Source organism: Eptatretus burgeri, chromosome 18 (assembly GCF_056783735.1).
Source record: "Eptatretus burgeri isolate ZD-2024b chromosome 18, Ebu_testis_v1, whole genome shotgun sequence".
In the NCBI taxonomy this organism is placed as follows: domain Eukaryota; kingdom Metazoa; phylum Chordata; class Myxini; order Myxiniformes; family Myxinidae; genus Eptatretus; species Eptatretus burgeri.
Window position 1 is genome coordinate 33,249,229 of NC_140978.1, and position 17,778 is coordinate 33,267,006.

General features: G+C 46.8%; 1 protein-coding gene across 5 annotated transcripts in view; it reads right to left on the bottom strand.

Moving 5' to 3' along the window:
* Window positions 1–17,778, bottom strand: part of EEFSEC (eukaryotic elongation factor, selenocysteine-tRNA specific) — a 55,767-nt gene that overhangs the window by 31,313 nt on the left and 6,676 nt on the right. For all 5 annotated transcript variants that reach the window (XM_085864213.1, XM_085864212.1, XM_085864216.1 and 2 more), the window contains exons 3-6: window positions 4,470–4,677; window positions 4,270–4,366; window positions 3,703–3,867; window positions 1,559–1,936 (exon numbers count right to left, since the gene is read on the bottom strand). In XM_085864213.1, the coding sequence (XP_085720339.1) occupies window positions 1,559–1,936; window positions 3,703–3,867; window positions 4,270–4,366; window positions 4,470–4,677 (848 nt within the window). The remainder of the gene's footprint in view (window positions 1–1,558; window positions 1,937–3,702; window positions 3,868–4,269; window positions 4,367–4,469; window positions 4,678–17,778) is intronic.

Here is a 17,778-nt window from a genome sequence, read left to right on the forward strand (position 1 = left end):
GAGTCCCGTCCTGAAATCGCCAGCCCCATTCTGTTGGAGATAAGGAGTTACCCATCCATTCCTGGACGGTAAGATAGGCGCGATATGAATGTTGCTTTGCTGCAGCACTAGTTGGAGGTAGACTTTCTAGCTGAAAGGATGAACTCAGGGAACTGCGACCGATTGCCCGTTTGTATGCGATGTGACGGTAGTCATCAAGAGATTCAAAACTGCTGGCTCCATAAAGCTTAAGAATGAAGCCTTCCCCAGCTTTTTCCACCTCATCATGGGTGCATCCACTGTTTGTGAAGGTATCCAGCAAGTCGTAGTCCCGCTTCTTGTGCACCATGTTGAAAGCTTTACGCTTGCCCTGACGATAGATCGCAGAGACCGTGTCACATCCCGTCACAGCATGAAGAAACATCAAGTGATTTCTTGTGTCCCCTATGGCATGCTGAATCTCATGAATGTTGAAGACCGTGACAGGATTACTGCGGCATAGCATGTACACATCTGTGGAAGAGGTTGCCCGAGCAACTAGCATTACCAGTAAGTCTGTGTCCGTACCAACGACAGCAACTGGCACATGTTCTGACTCTGCCAGTGCTAGTGCTGTGGAGACAATCAGGGTGTCGGCGTCTGCTTCTGCCTGGACTTTTGGAAGAACTCAAGAGGTCTTATTGGTACTTGCGTGCTTCAGCATCTCTTAAGATGTATTCTAATGAGTTCCTCATACTTCAAAACATATATGTAGACATTTAAAGTGTGTTTTGGGGAAACCTGCTTGCAAAGTTATGAGAAAAACAGAAGAGGCGGCCATTTTGGACGCCATCTTGGATTGCGGAAAACGCTCAAGGAGGATTTATGAGGACTTTTAGTATGTTATTCTAGACATATTCCTGGACCTATCCTGAAAAAATCAGCTTGTTACCAAAAATGTCCAGGTTAGGGCCTATTTTGACCTAATGCTCTTGGACTATACAGTGAATCGTCTTACTGCCAAACGTAATTTCACGAGAGGAAAAAAAAAAAAAAAACTTTTGCAAACAAAGGTCTAGGCTTTTGGAAGAGCGAGGTGACGGAGGTTGTCAGGCACCTTCTTGAGAGTGGGGCAACAAGCAATTGCAACAAGGAAGTTAAGGAACAGGTAAAGAGTAAAGAGAGGAAGAGAGGAAAGACAGAAACGTAGAAGTCATTGATTGGGATTGGGGAGGGTTAATGGGAGTTGAAAAGATTGCGGCTTGGGATAGGGAAGGGGAGGGGGGTGGTGATATCAGAAGGTGGTGCACATCACTATGAAGCCCTGGGGTGGGATTGAGATTGATCAGCCTCTTGTGGGAAGAGTGGGATTGATCAGAGTGTAGTTCTGTAAAATAAAAAAAATGAGGAAGGTATTTTGTGAGCATGAATTTTGGGAGTTTTGCCAGAACTCATGTGTCCTTGAAGAGCTGGGATGCCTTCTGCTTGTGCCTCAACACACAAGATGAAAATAATAACTGAAGTAAAGGAATTTCTCTTTCAACGATCACCATTGATCTCCAATAAACAAATCAAGCGTTGAAAGTTTGGAGTTAAATACCTGATCGGATGCATCTTTTCCTTCACCGTATTCCTCCACGTACTGATAATCCCTGGAAAAATCGAACTCCACAGCATCCAAATCTGCACCGGGCAGATCGTGAGCAGTGGCAAAGAACGTGGCACGAGCAAGCACCGTGTCATGGCTGATGGTGGTGTGGAAGCTGGTGCGTGTGCGAAGGGTACCGCGAAAGTAAGGGACTCTCTGTACAGCCGCGATGGCGGCGTAAAGGCACAGCAAAGAGCCGGGCGAGCAAACTAGGCCGCGTTCAAGCGTGCCAGGGTCGAACTGCGTTACACAGACACCCAACCGATCCCCTTGGATCGCGTGTTCCACGGGCTGCCGAAACATCTGGAGTGTTTTTACCTTTTTGGTAACCTGTCATGAGAAAGGTGCAGAGACATTCAGAGGCTTGCTGTGCTTTAGGAAAAGAAAAGAAAAAAAAAATCTTATTTCAATGCATCACGACGTCAGGAAAGAAATGTTGAAATTTACTACACTACCAAAGAACCCCTTCTTGTGGATGGCTTATTTCCCACACTTATTATTAAAATATTTTTTGCAGGATATGCAATCAACATGGGGGATGCATGAAACGTGTAACGACCCCCGGGTCCATACCCCAGGGTGTGGGGACTTACGGTCACAGGGGTCAAAACAAAGTTGTTTTTTTTGTTCACTCAAAATTTGATATTGGGTCATTCCTGGTGGAACATTTTGTCATCTTGCAACTTTGCTTCAGATCGTAAGCATGGGGATTTGTGATCCCTACTCGATCACTCTAGCTACGACTCTAGCGACATCGATGTCACTCTAGCTACGAGTTGTAATGCCGGCTTCCACTAGGTGGAGCGACAAGATGCACATTTAGATAGAGAGATTTGGGGTGTTCCTCCAACCCTGAATTTTTTTATTTTTATTTTTTAATTGCTGAAATCCAACACCCTGTGTATAACCACCATTTTCAACTCATTCTGTCCAGCGATACCTACAATTTTCATGTTAAATCGACGATTTTCATGAAGATAATCGAGGTATTTCATTACTTATAATACCCATGAACGTGGTGTTCATTCAGCCGGAGTAGTTAGGGTGGTGGGCTTGGGATCTTAGGGTCCTGAGTTCAAGCCCTGTCATCTGCTGAATGAACACCAGGCGAGGTTGATTCAGCCTGTCATCCTTCTGAGGTCGGCGAAATGAGTAGCAGTAAACTGGCAATGGGGGCACTGCATTAGTGGTGCCCCCATACTCGGCAGCAGTGGCGATGCACCGTTGATCATAGCCAGTTAAAAGCATGAAATCATGCCACGACAATAAGTGCAAGTAAAATACCATGACAAAAATAAACTCGAGTAATTTGACTGCACGCAGTCGACGGGTATGCTTCCGCTTTCCCGCACAAACACTTGAGTATTGACATATTTGACCCTTGACCTTTATCATATCTGGCCCAAAATCTAATCAGTTAATTGCCCTGTCTAACTTTACCTTTGTATTAAGTTTGATGAAATTCTGTCCAATATTTATTGAGTTAGGGCATAAACAATAAAATTTCAGAGTTTGACCTTGACCTTTATCACATCTGGCCCAAAATCGAATCACTTAATTGCCCTGTCATACTTTACCTTTTTACCAAGTTTGATGAAATTCTACAATTTGCTTCTTGAGTTATCATGTAAACGAAAATCCGGACGGACGAACGGATGGACAACCCGGAAACATAATGCCTCCAGCACCCTTTGTGCGGAGGCATAAAAAAGTAAGTTGTAATACCCATGACAGTGGGAGCGGCGCAACACGATATACATTCAAGTAAAGAATTTGCGTCATTCATGTACAATAATGCAAATAAGCTGTTGTTCTGAGATGCATTTCTACCTGAAATTCCCACACAAGATGCCATCTTTAATCAGATCGGTTTCTGCTGAAAACATGTTGCAAGGCCTCACAGCTCTGACACAGTCATTCTTACGGTGAAATCTGCCCACATAGGGTGAGGGACTTTTTTTCCTCAGATCGGTTCAGGAAGCGGAAAGAAAGATTTTTATTTTCTTATTCAGCTTAAATATTGTGAAGTTGGAGTGTTCAAGGTGGCGATGGCTCAAGCAAACATGATAACCAACAGAAAGAGACAACATGTGCACCTTAAGCGCTGGGATCTCAATGGTATCATGAAGTGACAGGCCTCCAGAAAGCACCGTGCCAGTCATGACTGTACCCTGGCCACGCACTAGGAAGCAGTGGTCCACGGCCATGAGAAAGGGCCCCTTGGCATCACGCTGTGGAAGTTCCACCTGTGCCAATAGCAGCTGCACATGTACAGGGGGTTGAATGGGGGCATCGTCACTTCTCAATGGGTTGCACGTATGGCAAATGGAGAAAGTAAGTGCTTTGGAAATATATATATATATATATATATATATATATATATATATATATATATATATATATATATATATATATACCCAAAACTACCAGAACAATAATGTTTTAAAAGAAAATTGTAAAATTGTGAAAGAATTGGACGAAAATAATTATATAAGGCTTCCAATGTCTAACAATCTGCCAACAGCTGGGTGTGCTTCTGAGGAGGGCAAGCTGGAGGTTCCACGTCTCAAATGTACAAAGTTACCTCGTGAATTTCTAAGAACTCGTTCCATTCATCATTAGACAGACGTTTTGCAACGATAAGTATATAAATCAGAATTTACCTCGGAGAGCTGTGATATGCCTTCTGGACTCTGGTTTACAGGACCATCTGCTCCACCTGGCTTAGCAGCGATGGAAATGATGGGAGCCCCCTTAAACCTGCAGGTAACCACCGATCATAAGAATACAAGAAACAACCTGACATGATTGTGTCTGTGTGTGGAGCTGAAAGTTAGGAGCAAGAGTGAGTGGTGCTTATCACCTGGTGTTCATCAGCGTTTTCTGCATCTTGCGAGTCATTTTCTCCACGAGGGCCTGGCGCTTCACGCCTGGAAGCAGGTCCGTCTTATTGAGTACAACCACCATTTTGGGACAGGTTATCTCTCCGATGAGCAGGCATTCAGCCGACTGTGTCTGCATGCCTTTTGTCACGTCTATTACCAGCACCATCAAATCAATGATCTGAGCCCCTGTCAATGAGGAAGTGGAAGGCTCATCAACTTGTACACCAGTGGACTACACATGAAAAGTCAATCAAAACATCAACACGGGTTAGATTGGCTGGACCATGTTATATTATATATTACACACCAAAGGCCGAATCACACCTCTCAACCGTAATTGGAAGGAAAAACCAATCGGCATTCACCAAATCAATTATTCCCAGCTGCGGCTAGGACTTTGCAAAGTATGCAGCTTCTCATACTTAAGATGTTGTGGGATGTTAAGGTCATCGTGAGGAGCGGAGCAGTAGTGAACCATGCCCTAAAGTGCACTCGAACAACAAAGATGCTGATATCACAGAGTCCTCTTTCCACGCGACCAGTAAGCTTGAAACAGTCTCCTAAACATCCAGATCTTGAATGACCAACGGAAAGCAAGAAGCAAAAGCATTCCTGGGGAAAAGATTCAACACAGTGGAGCATGGATCGCACTTTAAACACCAAGAAGGGAGAAGCCATGTAGCTTTGAGTGGTGAATGACACTGCAGAAAGGGGGATCGCCCGGATTCATGCCTACAACCAATCCCTCACACAAGCAGTACCTACTACGCCTTGTCCACGAGCATTGAAAAGCATGTCCTGAGCCCACAGAAAGTGCATGGATGAAGTGATTCCATATTGAAGTCCAGTTCTGATTCACACACATTACATGATTTCGTTTGTTTTCTGCAATATTAGCTGTGGGTTATGATGTTTCCAGTTCTGGATGATATGTATTGCATGATGCGGCTTGTTTTCTTACTATTCATTCCGGATAACACATATAATTGGGGCAGACACGAAAAATAATAATAATAAATCAAAAAAATGTAAGCGACTCCTAAATATTGTTTCATTGAGCAAAAATTTTAGATATGTAATCAGTTATCCACGTGGAACAAGGGCTGGCTTGTGGAGAAATGTATTTCAACTTTTTTATCTTGCCAAAACGAAGTTTTTGCAAGATATGTTGTTAGTCAGCTTGTATGTTTTTTTTTGCTTTTTTTGTTTGTCTGTAATCACATATAAAAAATTCTGCAGAGCACAGTTATCATTGGAAATTTTTGTAACTTCGTATATCAGAGGCCTTTTGAGGTCCCTTTCAGTGCACAAAATTTTGAAGGTCAAGGTCAAAGGTCAAGCTCACTTTGGCGCAAATCAGGGGAGTCGACGAAACCCTTATTTTTTGAGTAATTTTGATCGGATCGTCTTCAAACTTCATGGGAATATAGTTGATGGTCTGGCGCTCAGCTGATTAATTTTTGGTGGCGATTGGCCTTGACCTTCATACGTTTTTTTTTTTTTTGGTCTGTAATCACGTATAAATCACTCTGCAGAGCACAGTTATCATTGGAAATTTTTGTAACTTCGCATATCAGAGGCCTATAGAGGTCCCTTTCAGCGCATAAAATTTTGAAGGTCAAGGTCAAAGGTCAAGGTCACTTTGTCGCAAATCAGGGGAGTCGACGAAACCCTTATTTTTTGAGTAATTTTGATCGGATCGTCTTCAAACTTCATGGGAATATAGTTCATGGTCTGGCGCTCAGCTGATTAATTTTTGGTGGCGATTGGCCTTGACCTTCATGGTTACCGCCTCAGGTCAAACATATTTGACCCCAAGGTCAAATTTTCAAGTTTTAGGAACCATATCGTGTAGTACCTCAAATTGAACACCTCGCTGAGTACTTTCTAGATATGTCAAGCTTGAGACATTATGACGTCATTTGGTGACGTTATGAGGCCAAAGCATATTTTTCATGGTTACTCTGTAGAACGATTCTCATCGGAATCTCTCGTAGGCAGATATTCCTCAAGGAGTCGCTCCTGGTGGATAGCAGCTCTGTTCACCTCAGTGTGACCTTAAAGAAGTCACACGTGGTCACCTTTTGGCAAGATACGGGTCACCCTGTGGGTGACATTGGTTTATTTTTATTTTTGGACCACCCTAATAGGTGTGTGTGTCTCAATAAGGAAAGGTTGGTCACCTGTAAGGGACAGAGAATGAAGAAGTGATCGGGATGATATGGGAGCATTCCCATATAAACCAATCCTGAAAAACATGTAAAGTTAAATTTGAAAAGCTGACATGTGTGGCGTCTCACGTTCTCAATCATCAGTAATTTCACTGCCTTTCCTGCATTAGCACCTTGAAAACAGGGCGAGATTTCGATATTCTGGCAGAGTGTCGAGAGTTGAGATTTTGAGTCTTCACTTGACACAACACATCAAAGTTTCAAAATATTAATAGGACCCAAATAGGCCTGAAACTTGTCATATTGAGTAATGGGCTCATGACACCCCAACATCACAAAACATATGGTACCCACAACCATTCTGCCTAAACCAAGATCTTAGACAACTATAGAGTTCATAGAATACGATACCCCGCGCAGGGTTCAGGTGTATACTTCAATTCTAATAAAATAATGATTTTAAATATTGTTGAAAAAACAATCCAGAAGTTTAGCGTGACTGAAGCTGTCTTATAAATCACCCTTAATACACTGTAATGAGACGACGTTGAGTTTCTGTTTAGGAGGCGGAGGCCTTATTGATCACCAGAGAACACATTGTGTTCTTTAGTGAACACAAACAAACTTTGGTACATCACGGGTGATGAAGGTTGTGGTGAAGTTTCATCAGAATTGCAAGTGTAGTTTCTGAGAAGTAGTTGCAAGTATTTGTGGATGGATGGACAGACGACGCGCTATCCCATCAGTTTCCCGGAACTATGTTCCAGGTGAGCAGAAAAAAAAAGGAGTGGTTGGGAATGGGGTCGATTGGGGTAAATATATATATATATATATATATATATATATATATATATATATATATATATATATATATATATATATATATATATATATATATATATATATATATATATATATATATATATATATATATTGTTGTGGCTACCAAATTCGCAAACCACCATTCAGGTCCCTTAGGTGAGGTATCTCGGTAAGTACATGTGTAGTTAGGCCCAAACCCGTTGTCTAGTGGGAATACATGTCATTTATGCGTGCTGCGACTCTTCAGGATAGCCGTTTTTCTTTTGCTATCTTTATTTTGGACCAACCGCCATGATTACCACCACAACCACAACATCAACCACCAACCACAACGCCGCTTCCAGAGATGCCAACTTTTGGAAATCAGAATTAGGGAGGATTTTCAACCGACACCAAATAATGTGCGCGAAGCGCACATCTCGAGCGCGGAGCGCTCGACCCTTGCGGCGGGGTCCAGGGCCCGCCTTAGGGCCCTGGAAGCTCTGGGGTTCTAGACGCTCTCTCGTGCCCTCTGAGCCCTATTTTGGAGCATTTAACATGTTAAGAATTCCCACTTTTTGAACAAAAAAGGGGAAAATTGTGCACTTTTTAATGTTACATGTATGTTAATATTAGTAAGTTAGGGGACAATCAAAGATTAACAAAAAGCACAAAAGAAGCAATATTTTTCTTACCTTACTGGCTGGTACTACTGCTGCTTGCTTTTTCCATGGCAGCTTTGCTGAGTGACAGCTGTGTGGCTCTTTTAGCCCTTCTGATTATGTCTTTGCTGTATTCTCTCTGGTAGCAAGGGGTGTTATGAGCTAGTTTTTCAATTAAGAGAGCTTCCAGGGTTTTGACACTCAAATTGGGACGAAATTCAGTATGATTCTTCCGTACAAGACTGAGTGCCCGCTCACATGATGCGTTCGAATGAGGAATGACCAAGATTCCCTTCATCACTTTGCTCAAATTAGGTTACTTCTTGGCACCAGTGCAGGGATCTGTGAGCTGTGAAATCCGATGCCACTGCTCATCCACTCTCACTGTCTCAGTAGCAATTGTAGCTATGGAGGCGTCTGCCTGGTAGTGAGCGAATTCACTCTCAAGACTGTCTATGTCACTATCACCGCCACTGAACAGACAGGGGAATTTCTTGATGAAAAACTCCACACAGTCAAACCCCACTTCTTGGTGTAGCTTAACATCCAGCACCTGAGCATGCTTGGCTAATTCATCATCTAGCGGCCAGGTTTTGAAGATATAATTGCAGGCTTTCACATAATATGAGCGAACTGCACTGAAGAAACCTTGGATGTCTGACTCACTCAGAGTGAAGGTGGATTTCTTGAGACTCCTTTGTTCCCTTATATACAGTTTGGCATCGTTCCCAATCATGAGGTCCTCATCATTCTTCTGATGATTTCTGTCAGAGAAGGGTACATTTACCAGAGCAACCGATGACACCGATGGTTTCAAAAACCGTACGAAGATATCTTTCAGAAGACCATTCAATTCTCCGTGCAGGAGATGAATACAGGGTTCGTCTCTTTGGAGCAGAAGATTCCCCTTCTCAAAAAGCTTGTTAGCATATCGAAGGAAGAAACAATAGAGTTTTGTTTGTGGAGACAAGAACATCCTGTTGACACGTTTTTCTCTAGATTCCTGCACAGTTTGAGGAAGATGCGCTTTTAGTTGTAGAACTCGTAGTACACTTAGCCGCAGGGCGATCACACTTGCGTTTACTGCCAGCAGAAGAGGTCAGACTCGTAGTACCAGATCCAATTTTACGTTTGAGGAGAGAGCTTGAGGTAGGTGCAGCCAAGGAAGAAGACCTCTGATTCGAAGGTTTTGCTGAGCTTCTATCAAGTGATTTGGCAAAAGCAGAACTTAACTTGGGTCCTTCTTTGCCTGTAGATGGGACTATCACAGTCTTTCTCGACTCTGAAGGGATCTGCTTTGTAGATGAACGTGATGAAGGGCCGGTGATGCTACCTGCTCTCAGCATTGGTTTTGGTGCTGTCCCTGCTGTCTTCTTCGCAGCAGATACTGCAGTGGTAGTGGTGAATGCTGCTCCACTAGTGCTTGATCCTGCAGTGCCAGTACTGGCAGTAGATACAGTGCCGTCCTTCTTGCTCGTTGTTAGTCTTGGCTACAGTTGGTTGCATTTTTCTTCGTACTTCTTCTTTGAAGAAGAGGCGAAGTGGCTCCCACTGTTCAATCAGCCTGTCTAGGCACTGACCAAGGGACAGCCACCTTGTTGCGACATGCTTCAGAATCTTGTGTGTCAGGGCATCACAGAGTTCTTGCAGTGCTTTCACTCCTTTGACGCGTTTACTACTTTTGTCCAAGTAGTAGTAAATATCGATGAGAAAGTCATCTAATTCAATGGGTAAGACCTGAGCTGCCTTCTTGGCCGTATTGTGCATCATATGGCAAGGGCATCCCATGATTGCGCACTCTGGATTTTGTTTGTGGATATAAGCAGCGACTCCTTTGTGCTTGCCCACCATGACAGAGGCATTATCAGCACAAAAGGAAACACAATTTCCCCACGGAATTTTCCTGTCACTGAACTCATGATCAAGCAGTTTGAAAATGTTTTCTCCAGTGGAATCTTGTTTGCACGCAGGCAAACTTAGCAAACCTTGCTTCACAATCCCAGCACTGTTGTCATAGTACGAAATCAGGACAGGATATAGCTGGGCCTCACCACTGTCATTGCTACCGTCTGTAGCTAGGCTAAATGGAGCTAGTCTAGCAATATCGGCAATAGATGAAGCAGTAACATTTGACAACTCACCAATTACACTGGTCAACAACAAATTTGTTGTCTGCATTTTTTAAGCTGATTTAGGACGAATCTGATGCGCTGAATCCAAAACTCACATTAGTTTTGTTCAATCAGGTCAAGTTTTTGAGATATGGCCACATGTCGTTTTTTACATTTTTGTTCACATGTACGCATGTGTGGAGCATTTTAGAAGAAGTTGGTGGGGGTAAAATGTCATGTCAAATAATTGTTTTAATTGGAAATAATTATTTTAATGACAAGAAGTATTCAGGTACGATAGTTCTAGGTGATTATGTCGAAAAGGGATCAGTTTGAAGTCATAAAACCTCAAAATCTTCCAAAAATTGGTGAGGCAAAGCATAAAGTTCGTGGATCAAAATGAAAGTTAATGGGGCAGATTTTGTCATAATGTGATACAAAAAAGTTGTATTTATTGAAATAACGAACTCTGAAGAATGTACAATACCTACATGCGCCAATTTATGACATGCGCTTCTGCTCAAGCTTGGAGTGCCACAGTACGAACCCAAAGATTGGAGACTGTTCATTGACAGCAGCAAGCGATCACTGAAATGTGTTCTGCTACACAACGGCAACCAGTTTGCCTCTGTACCCATCGCTCACTCGACTACACTGAAGGAGAAGTATGAAGCGGTGAGGTACGTGCTGGAGAAAATTGGTTATGATCAGCATAAGTGGTTTATTTGTGTTGACCTGAAGATGGTGAACTTTTTGTTGGGACAACAGTCTGGCTTCACCAAGTACCCATGTTTTCTGTGCATGTGGGATAGTAGGGACCGTGCTCAGCATTACACGAAGAAGGACTGGCCTGTGCGGGAGGAATTGGTGCCATGCAAAGAAAGGAACGTCATCAACGACCCTCTGGTGGACAGAGACAGAATACTCTTCCCACCGCTGCACATCAAGCTCGGCTTTATCAAGCAGTTCACCAAGGCTCTGGACAAAGATGGTGACTGCTTCACTTACTTGTGCCAGGCTTTTCCAGGATTGACCATGGAGAAGTTGAAAGTTGGCATCTTTGATGGTTCTCAGATCCGTCAGCTCATCAGAGATCCAGAGTTCAAAAACTCAATGAACGAAGTGGAACTGGAAGCGTGGAAGACATTTGTTTTGGTAGTGAAGAACTTTCTTGGCAACAATAAGGCCAGAAACTACGCAGAACTTGTCAACAACATGCTGACTGCTTTCAGAAACCTGGGCTGCAACATGAGCATCAAGATGCACTACCTATTTTCACATATGAACCGGTTTCCTGAGAACCTGGGTTCAATGAGTGACGAGCAGGGGGAGAGATTCCATCAGGACATGAAGGAGATGGAGACCAGGTATCAGGGTCGCTGGGACGCAGTCATGATGGCTGACTACTGTTGGAATCTGAAGAGAGACCTCCCTGCCGCTGAACATTCCAGGAGTTCGAAGAAACGGAAGTTCAAGCCCTGAAGTTTGAACAGTGGTGACGCAACATGCAATTTACTTGTACTTACCTTTATCAATGCCCACCATTCAGATGACAGTAATCGATGTTTCTATCATGTAATCAATAAATGTTGTTGGCAAAACATTTTTTTTCTTAAAAACATGTTTAGGATGATATGTGTTGACAAAAATCAGCTGATAATGCCACAAAAATGTAATTGATTTTGTCACAAGATCTGATTTTTTCAAATCAACTTAGCACAAAAACCTGACCTGATGGAGAGAAACGGATGCCATTTCCTGATTCAGCAGTGCCAGAATACCCTAATTCACTTGTAGAAATCTAGACAACATTCAGAAAGTAAAAAATTGTTGACCAGTGTTCTTTTTTTCTTCTTTGTTCTTGTTCTTTTTTTTTTCTTTTTTTTTTCTTGCTTTTTGTTCTTGTTTTTTTTTTTTTGTTCTTGCACATCTTGCACATCTTGCAAGTTTTTGTTCTTGCACATCCATACTTTGAAGCAACTTTTGAATCTGGAAACATCTTTTGAAATAGAGGTCCAGCATGATCTGAGACTGATATGGGCAAGTTATGTTCCACAATAAATCCACTAAAGAGAAGTTCCGCTCGGGTAACATCCTCTTCCTCGCTTGTCCCTTGTTTGGTGAAATAATTCAGAAGTGTACCGGTACTCGTGCTCGAAGATCTCTCCTTTGCAATGTCTGTGTGCCGTTTGCTTCCAACGTGCTTCCGAATATCATCGCGACCTCCGTGCTCAACTGAAATATCAACGCTGCATACTGTACAATACGCATGATGAATTCCTCTTTCAGACTTTCGAATACACGGGTATTGGAGACTGTATTCGGTCTTGTACTTCTGAGACCATTTCTTGGTCTTCGTAAGCTTCTTTTCTGCCATTTCGTAATCAACATCGAGGGCTTGAAGCATCGGTAACTTCGAAGTCGATGTTCCACAGCTGCAGCGCGACTCGTAAAACTCTAGCGGCTGTTAAACACCGCACGGTGGTCGCGACCGCCGGGCTGGTACGGGGCCCAGCTGCATGCAGTGAGCGTATCGCATGCATATACACTGTGCATACATACCGCATGCACTGTATTGCACACATACCGCATGCACTAAATCTCAGTGCATGATCGCATAAGCGAGATCCAGACCCAATGTTTCGCTGCTCCTCATTTGAATTTGCAATTTTTTACGTACAATTTGGAAGCAGCGAACGTTATGGAGTTACCACATGCTATACGTAGCAGACGATGCTTTTCATTCAATTCTCATACTAGTACATTCTGATTAGTGAACAGTGCAAAAATATCAAAATTTCGGGAGGATAAGGATAGTGATCGTAAGGGCGGGAGTTTGGGTGAATTTTCGGAAGCCTCCCGATGAAATCGGGAGGGTTGGCATTGCTGCCCTTCACCACAACCGCCACGACCTTCCCGTCACACCTCGCAACCGTCGCATCGCCACCGTTCTTGCCCCGCTGTGGGTACCGGTGTTGGACTCGTGCAGGGCGCACGCCGAACAGCGTGTACAAAATCACGGATTTTGTGCTTAAAAAACGGATCAAAAACGACACACGCCCACTTTTTGCCGTCCAATCGGTGAGCGAGGGGCGAATTGGCCCCGCCCCCAGGGCGATCGATATATGCAAATTTATGGATCAAAAAGCCTTCACGCCCACTTTTTCTCGGGCCAATGGGGAGCGAGGTGAAAGGTCGAAGGGAGGGGGTCAAAGATGAGAGGGCGAAGCTACGGGGCTGATAAAAGGACCGTGTTCGTCAGTCCAGAGAGTCCAGAGGCGGAGAGTAGGAGAGTCCAGAGGCGGAGAGTAGGAGAGTCCAGAGGCGGAGAGTAGGAGAGTCCAGAGGCGGAGAGTAGGAGAGTCCAGAGGCGGAGAGTAGGAGAGTCCAGAGGCGGAGAGTAGGAGAGTCCAGAGGCGGAGAGTAGGAGAGTAGGAGAGTCGGAAACAGAGAGTCAAGACTTCGCGGGTGGTGGAAGGAGCTGGTCGTCGTGTGCGTTGGAGTCAGAACGGAGGGGACGGAGCTGTGGAAAGGCGGCGACACCAGACGAGGGGTGCTCGCGTCGGGAGCTGCACCCCAGGGAGGCCGACAGCGCGACCTGGCCGAGGTGGAGACGCTCGTCGCGGGATAATAAAAATCCTCTATACCCCGAGCATCAGCAACCCCCTCCTGTTTCCCCCCGCGCTGAGATAGTGCGACCAAGGGGGCCCCTTTCCCACCCCCTACCAGACACTGTCCGCGAGGCCCGCGGAGTTGAGGCGCCATCGCCGCTCCGCGTCTCATCACCAGACGGGTAGGCGCGACCCGGTCTCGGCCTCAGGCCCGCCTCATCCTTGAGGGTATTCTTTTCCTTGGTTTTGGGTATGTGTTGTCGGCGCCGTCTGTGAAGTAGAATTGTATGAGTGTTGCCGTGTGCTCGGTAGTCGGTATTAGCTCTGCATTGTGTTTTCGCTTTTACATTTGCTTTTTGTGTAAATTACATTGTGTCTTTTCTGTGTGCATTTGGTGGAATTGAATATGTGTGCTTCCCGTGTGCCGCGAATAAATGTGCTTTGTGTTGAACTGTTTCCCGCTTCGCTTCGTCTTTTCCTCCATTGAATCCTCATCTTGCTTCACGTAAAGGGTTGGTAGTGGGCTGAATACGCCCGATAATTAATCGAACCGTCGAGGTCGACGATAACACCGCTCGGTTATTCTGATAGTACGGAACGGGTCGCTTAAGTGGCCCGTGTCCGAAGTCGACCTGCGGCGAGGTGCGATCGCCCGGTCTACCCTCCGCGTGGGTACTTAGGTAGGTCGAATTTGGCGAGCAACCCTATCCCACGCGGGGGCTGATTGGCTCGATCGCGGTGAGACCGAAAGGTCCACCCGTGACTGGTTCCCGGCGTTAGTCCGAGAGGGTCACGACTGGATTGTCCGTCCGGTGGGCGACGTGCCGCGATTCGAGTTACGTGGCCGTCAGCACGCCGGCGGGCGCGAAATCCGCAACACTGGTGTCAGGTCGTGCGATACAAATTCATCGCCCTCCTCGCGGCACTGGTATTGGAGAACAGGAAAACGGGCTCTCTTGTCTCCAGCTAAATTCACGGGAATCGGTCCAGGGGTGAGAGAAGCGACCCCCGATTCCCTCCAAATTACGAGCGAGTTAAATTAACCCTTTAAGAGAAGCAAGATGGCGTCTCAAGGCGAGCGGGAGCCGGGGGTATTAGAAATGGATGTAGAATGTGTAGGATCCATGGTCCAGGATGGAATCCCCGTGCAGGAAATGTTGATTGTGCAGGAACACGGACTCGCCCAACTGAACCCAGAGCCCGAAATAGGAGCGGCAGCGGCCGCGGTGTATGACACCTCCCCCCCCCCTCTCCACCAAAACCCGCCGACCCTTGCCGAAACGGCTCACCCAAGCGCACCCGACATGGCCCAGCTATTCGCCATGCTGGCGGCAATGACAGCGAAAATGGATGCAAACGCAAATGAATTTATAAACGAAATGAAAAGCATGGGCAAGCAAATGAAAAAAGAAATGAAAGAACTACGGGGTGAGACGCAGAACATGGGCCGATGCCTGCAGGCGGGCATGAAGGCCGTGAGCAGGGAACTTAAAATGGCGACTCCACGTGTCGGAACAAACGAGCTGGAAGGGGGTGCAACGGCTGACAGGCCCGCGGTGGAGGCGGGTAAGGAAAAAGTAATTTGGGAGACAAGAGACGAGGTGAAAGTAATTGCGAGGGAGAGAAAAGAACAATTAATACGGAGAGCAAGGATGAGGTACGCGGAGATCGTGAAAGGGCAAGGAGTGAAAAACAGGGAAGGACGGGAGCGACTTAAAGAGAAAGCAAGGTTGACCTACATAAAGATAAGGGAAAGACGCCAGAAAGAAGCAGAGACCAATAAACACGATGAAGACGGGGTAAGTGACGCGCACACACACACGGAGGTAGTGGAGGACAATGGGGGTGAGCTCGCGGAGCGTGTGGGGACCCAGTGCGAGCACCTCCTCCTCCAGGAGGATGGCCTCCTCCAGGAACGAGGGGAGGGAGTATGCCCCCTTGAGGCGAGTCACGACCAGGTGAGTTCGGTCGTGCTTTGCGAGGTTGAGGGGAGGAGTGCTGCGAACGGGTGCTTGGAGAGCTTGGGGGGTATAGAGGCCCCGGAGACCCTTGTGGGGACACGAATCCCCAGTGTGGTTGTCCCTGTGTGTGTGGTGCAAGGTGTGAGTGCGGCACCGTGTGTGGAAGCGACCCCGTGTGTGAGTGGTGTGGTGGCGATGGTGCCAGAGTACGTGCTTCCCAGCACGCCGAGTGTGGATGAGGCACCGCGGTTGAGTGCCCCCGCGTGTGTGAGTGAGGGACGGTGTGTGGATGAGGCACAGCGGTTGAGTGCCCCCGCGTGTGTGAGTAGTGAGGCACGCGTGAGTGAACGGCCGTGTGCAAGGTCGCTGTGTGCAAGGGAGACCGTGTGTGTGAGAGAGCGGTATGTGAGGGAGATGTCGGTTGGCATGCGGGAGCACGCAGCCGCATCTCCCGGTGTGAATGTGATGGAGTGGACTGTGTGCGTCGTAACACGCAGGTATGCGTGTGTGGAATGGAGACGGAGACGGCGACAGAGGAGAGAAAGCCGAGTAGCGGCTGTGGTTGTTTCGGGGACCGTGCCGGGTTCACCCAGCAGTGAGCACGCGGTTCGTGCTGTGCAACGCACGAGACCACCACGTGCTCGCTTGCGAGAGTGAAGTCCCGGTCCGGAAACGCCAGCGGTGGATTTGCCGATCCCGCGGACGGACAAAGTTTAGGCAGGTAAACGGATTTGGACCGGACGGGTTCTCCACGCGATCGTGTGTGTTAAGCTCCAACGGGCAAAGCACATGTGTTCGCGTGGGGAACCCCTCGAGACGTGGGGCTTGTGTTTTTTTTTATGCGCACGGTGACGCCATGGCTGCACGTGGGGTTGGAATCCGGCAGGAGGGATATCTCTGCCGGATGGTACCGTCCAAGGAGGGACGAGGAACACGTGCAGCTGCATGACGTCACAGGCAGGTGTAAAGTACGCGAGTTGCCGCGCAGGTGCTGCGCATGGAAAAAAAAAAAAAAAGGCAAGCCTCACTTTCGGGTGCACAGGATTCCTGGGCAAGGGGTGAAAGACCCCCTTACCGGGGCACAGGATGGAAACTAGTTAGGGGGAAGGGTTAGCTTAGCTAGACCGACTCCATGGGGCAGGGGTAAGTCCTCATGGAGTCCGTGGAATGGATTAGTTAGAGGGATTGTAGCCAGATTTAGGTGGGGAAATTGATTAAAGAGATTAGGAGACATGGACAGACTTATGAATGTGTAGTGGGGACGTAGCTTAGCTACGTAGGTTAAAAGGAACGTGCTGTAGTATAAGGGACGACGTGGGAGCACGAGTTAGTTAGGGGAGGTAGTTAGGAGGATAGCAGAGTTCAGCGGGGTGTGTGTTGAAGAGTTGGTGAGTTATGAGGTGAAGACATGTTGAGTGAGTGAGGCCAGCGGGTCTGTGTGTGTGGAGTGAATGGGGAATGCATGGTGCGATGAGTGATTGGGGGGAGGAGTGACTCCCGCACAAGGGACCCCGGGGTCAGAGTAAAGTGAGTTAGCTGGGTTAGTCAAATTGAAAAATGGAGGTCGTTTTGCTGTTGGTGGGAATGTAGGCTCGAAACCCATTTGGAGGGGTGCAGGAGCCCTGTTGACGGGCTTGGGAGCGTGGCTGCGAAAGGTGAGTATCGCTGAGTGGGTACCCCGGGCACCAGGCTAGTCGGCCGCGGTAGGTCATGGGCCCATGGGGGGCCGGGATAGAGTAGTGGGCACGGGTGCGCCTGCTTGGTGCGGGGGCCCGGGGCGCCATTAGCCGCGTGGGCAGTGTTGTGGGCACGGGTGACCCTCGGAAAGGGGCCCGGGAGGCCGGCCTGCCACGTGTGCGTTTCAGGGGAGGTGCCATGGGTGGCACTCCCCGGTGTTAGGGAGCTGGTAGGCTCGGAGGCAGTGTAGTGCCCGGGGGTGCCATAGCGGGAGAATCGGCAGAGGGTCGTAC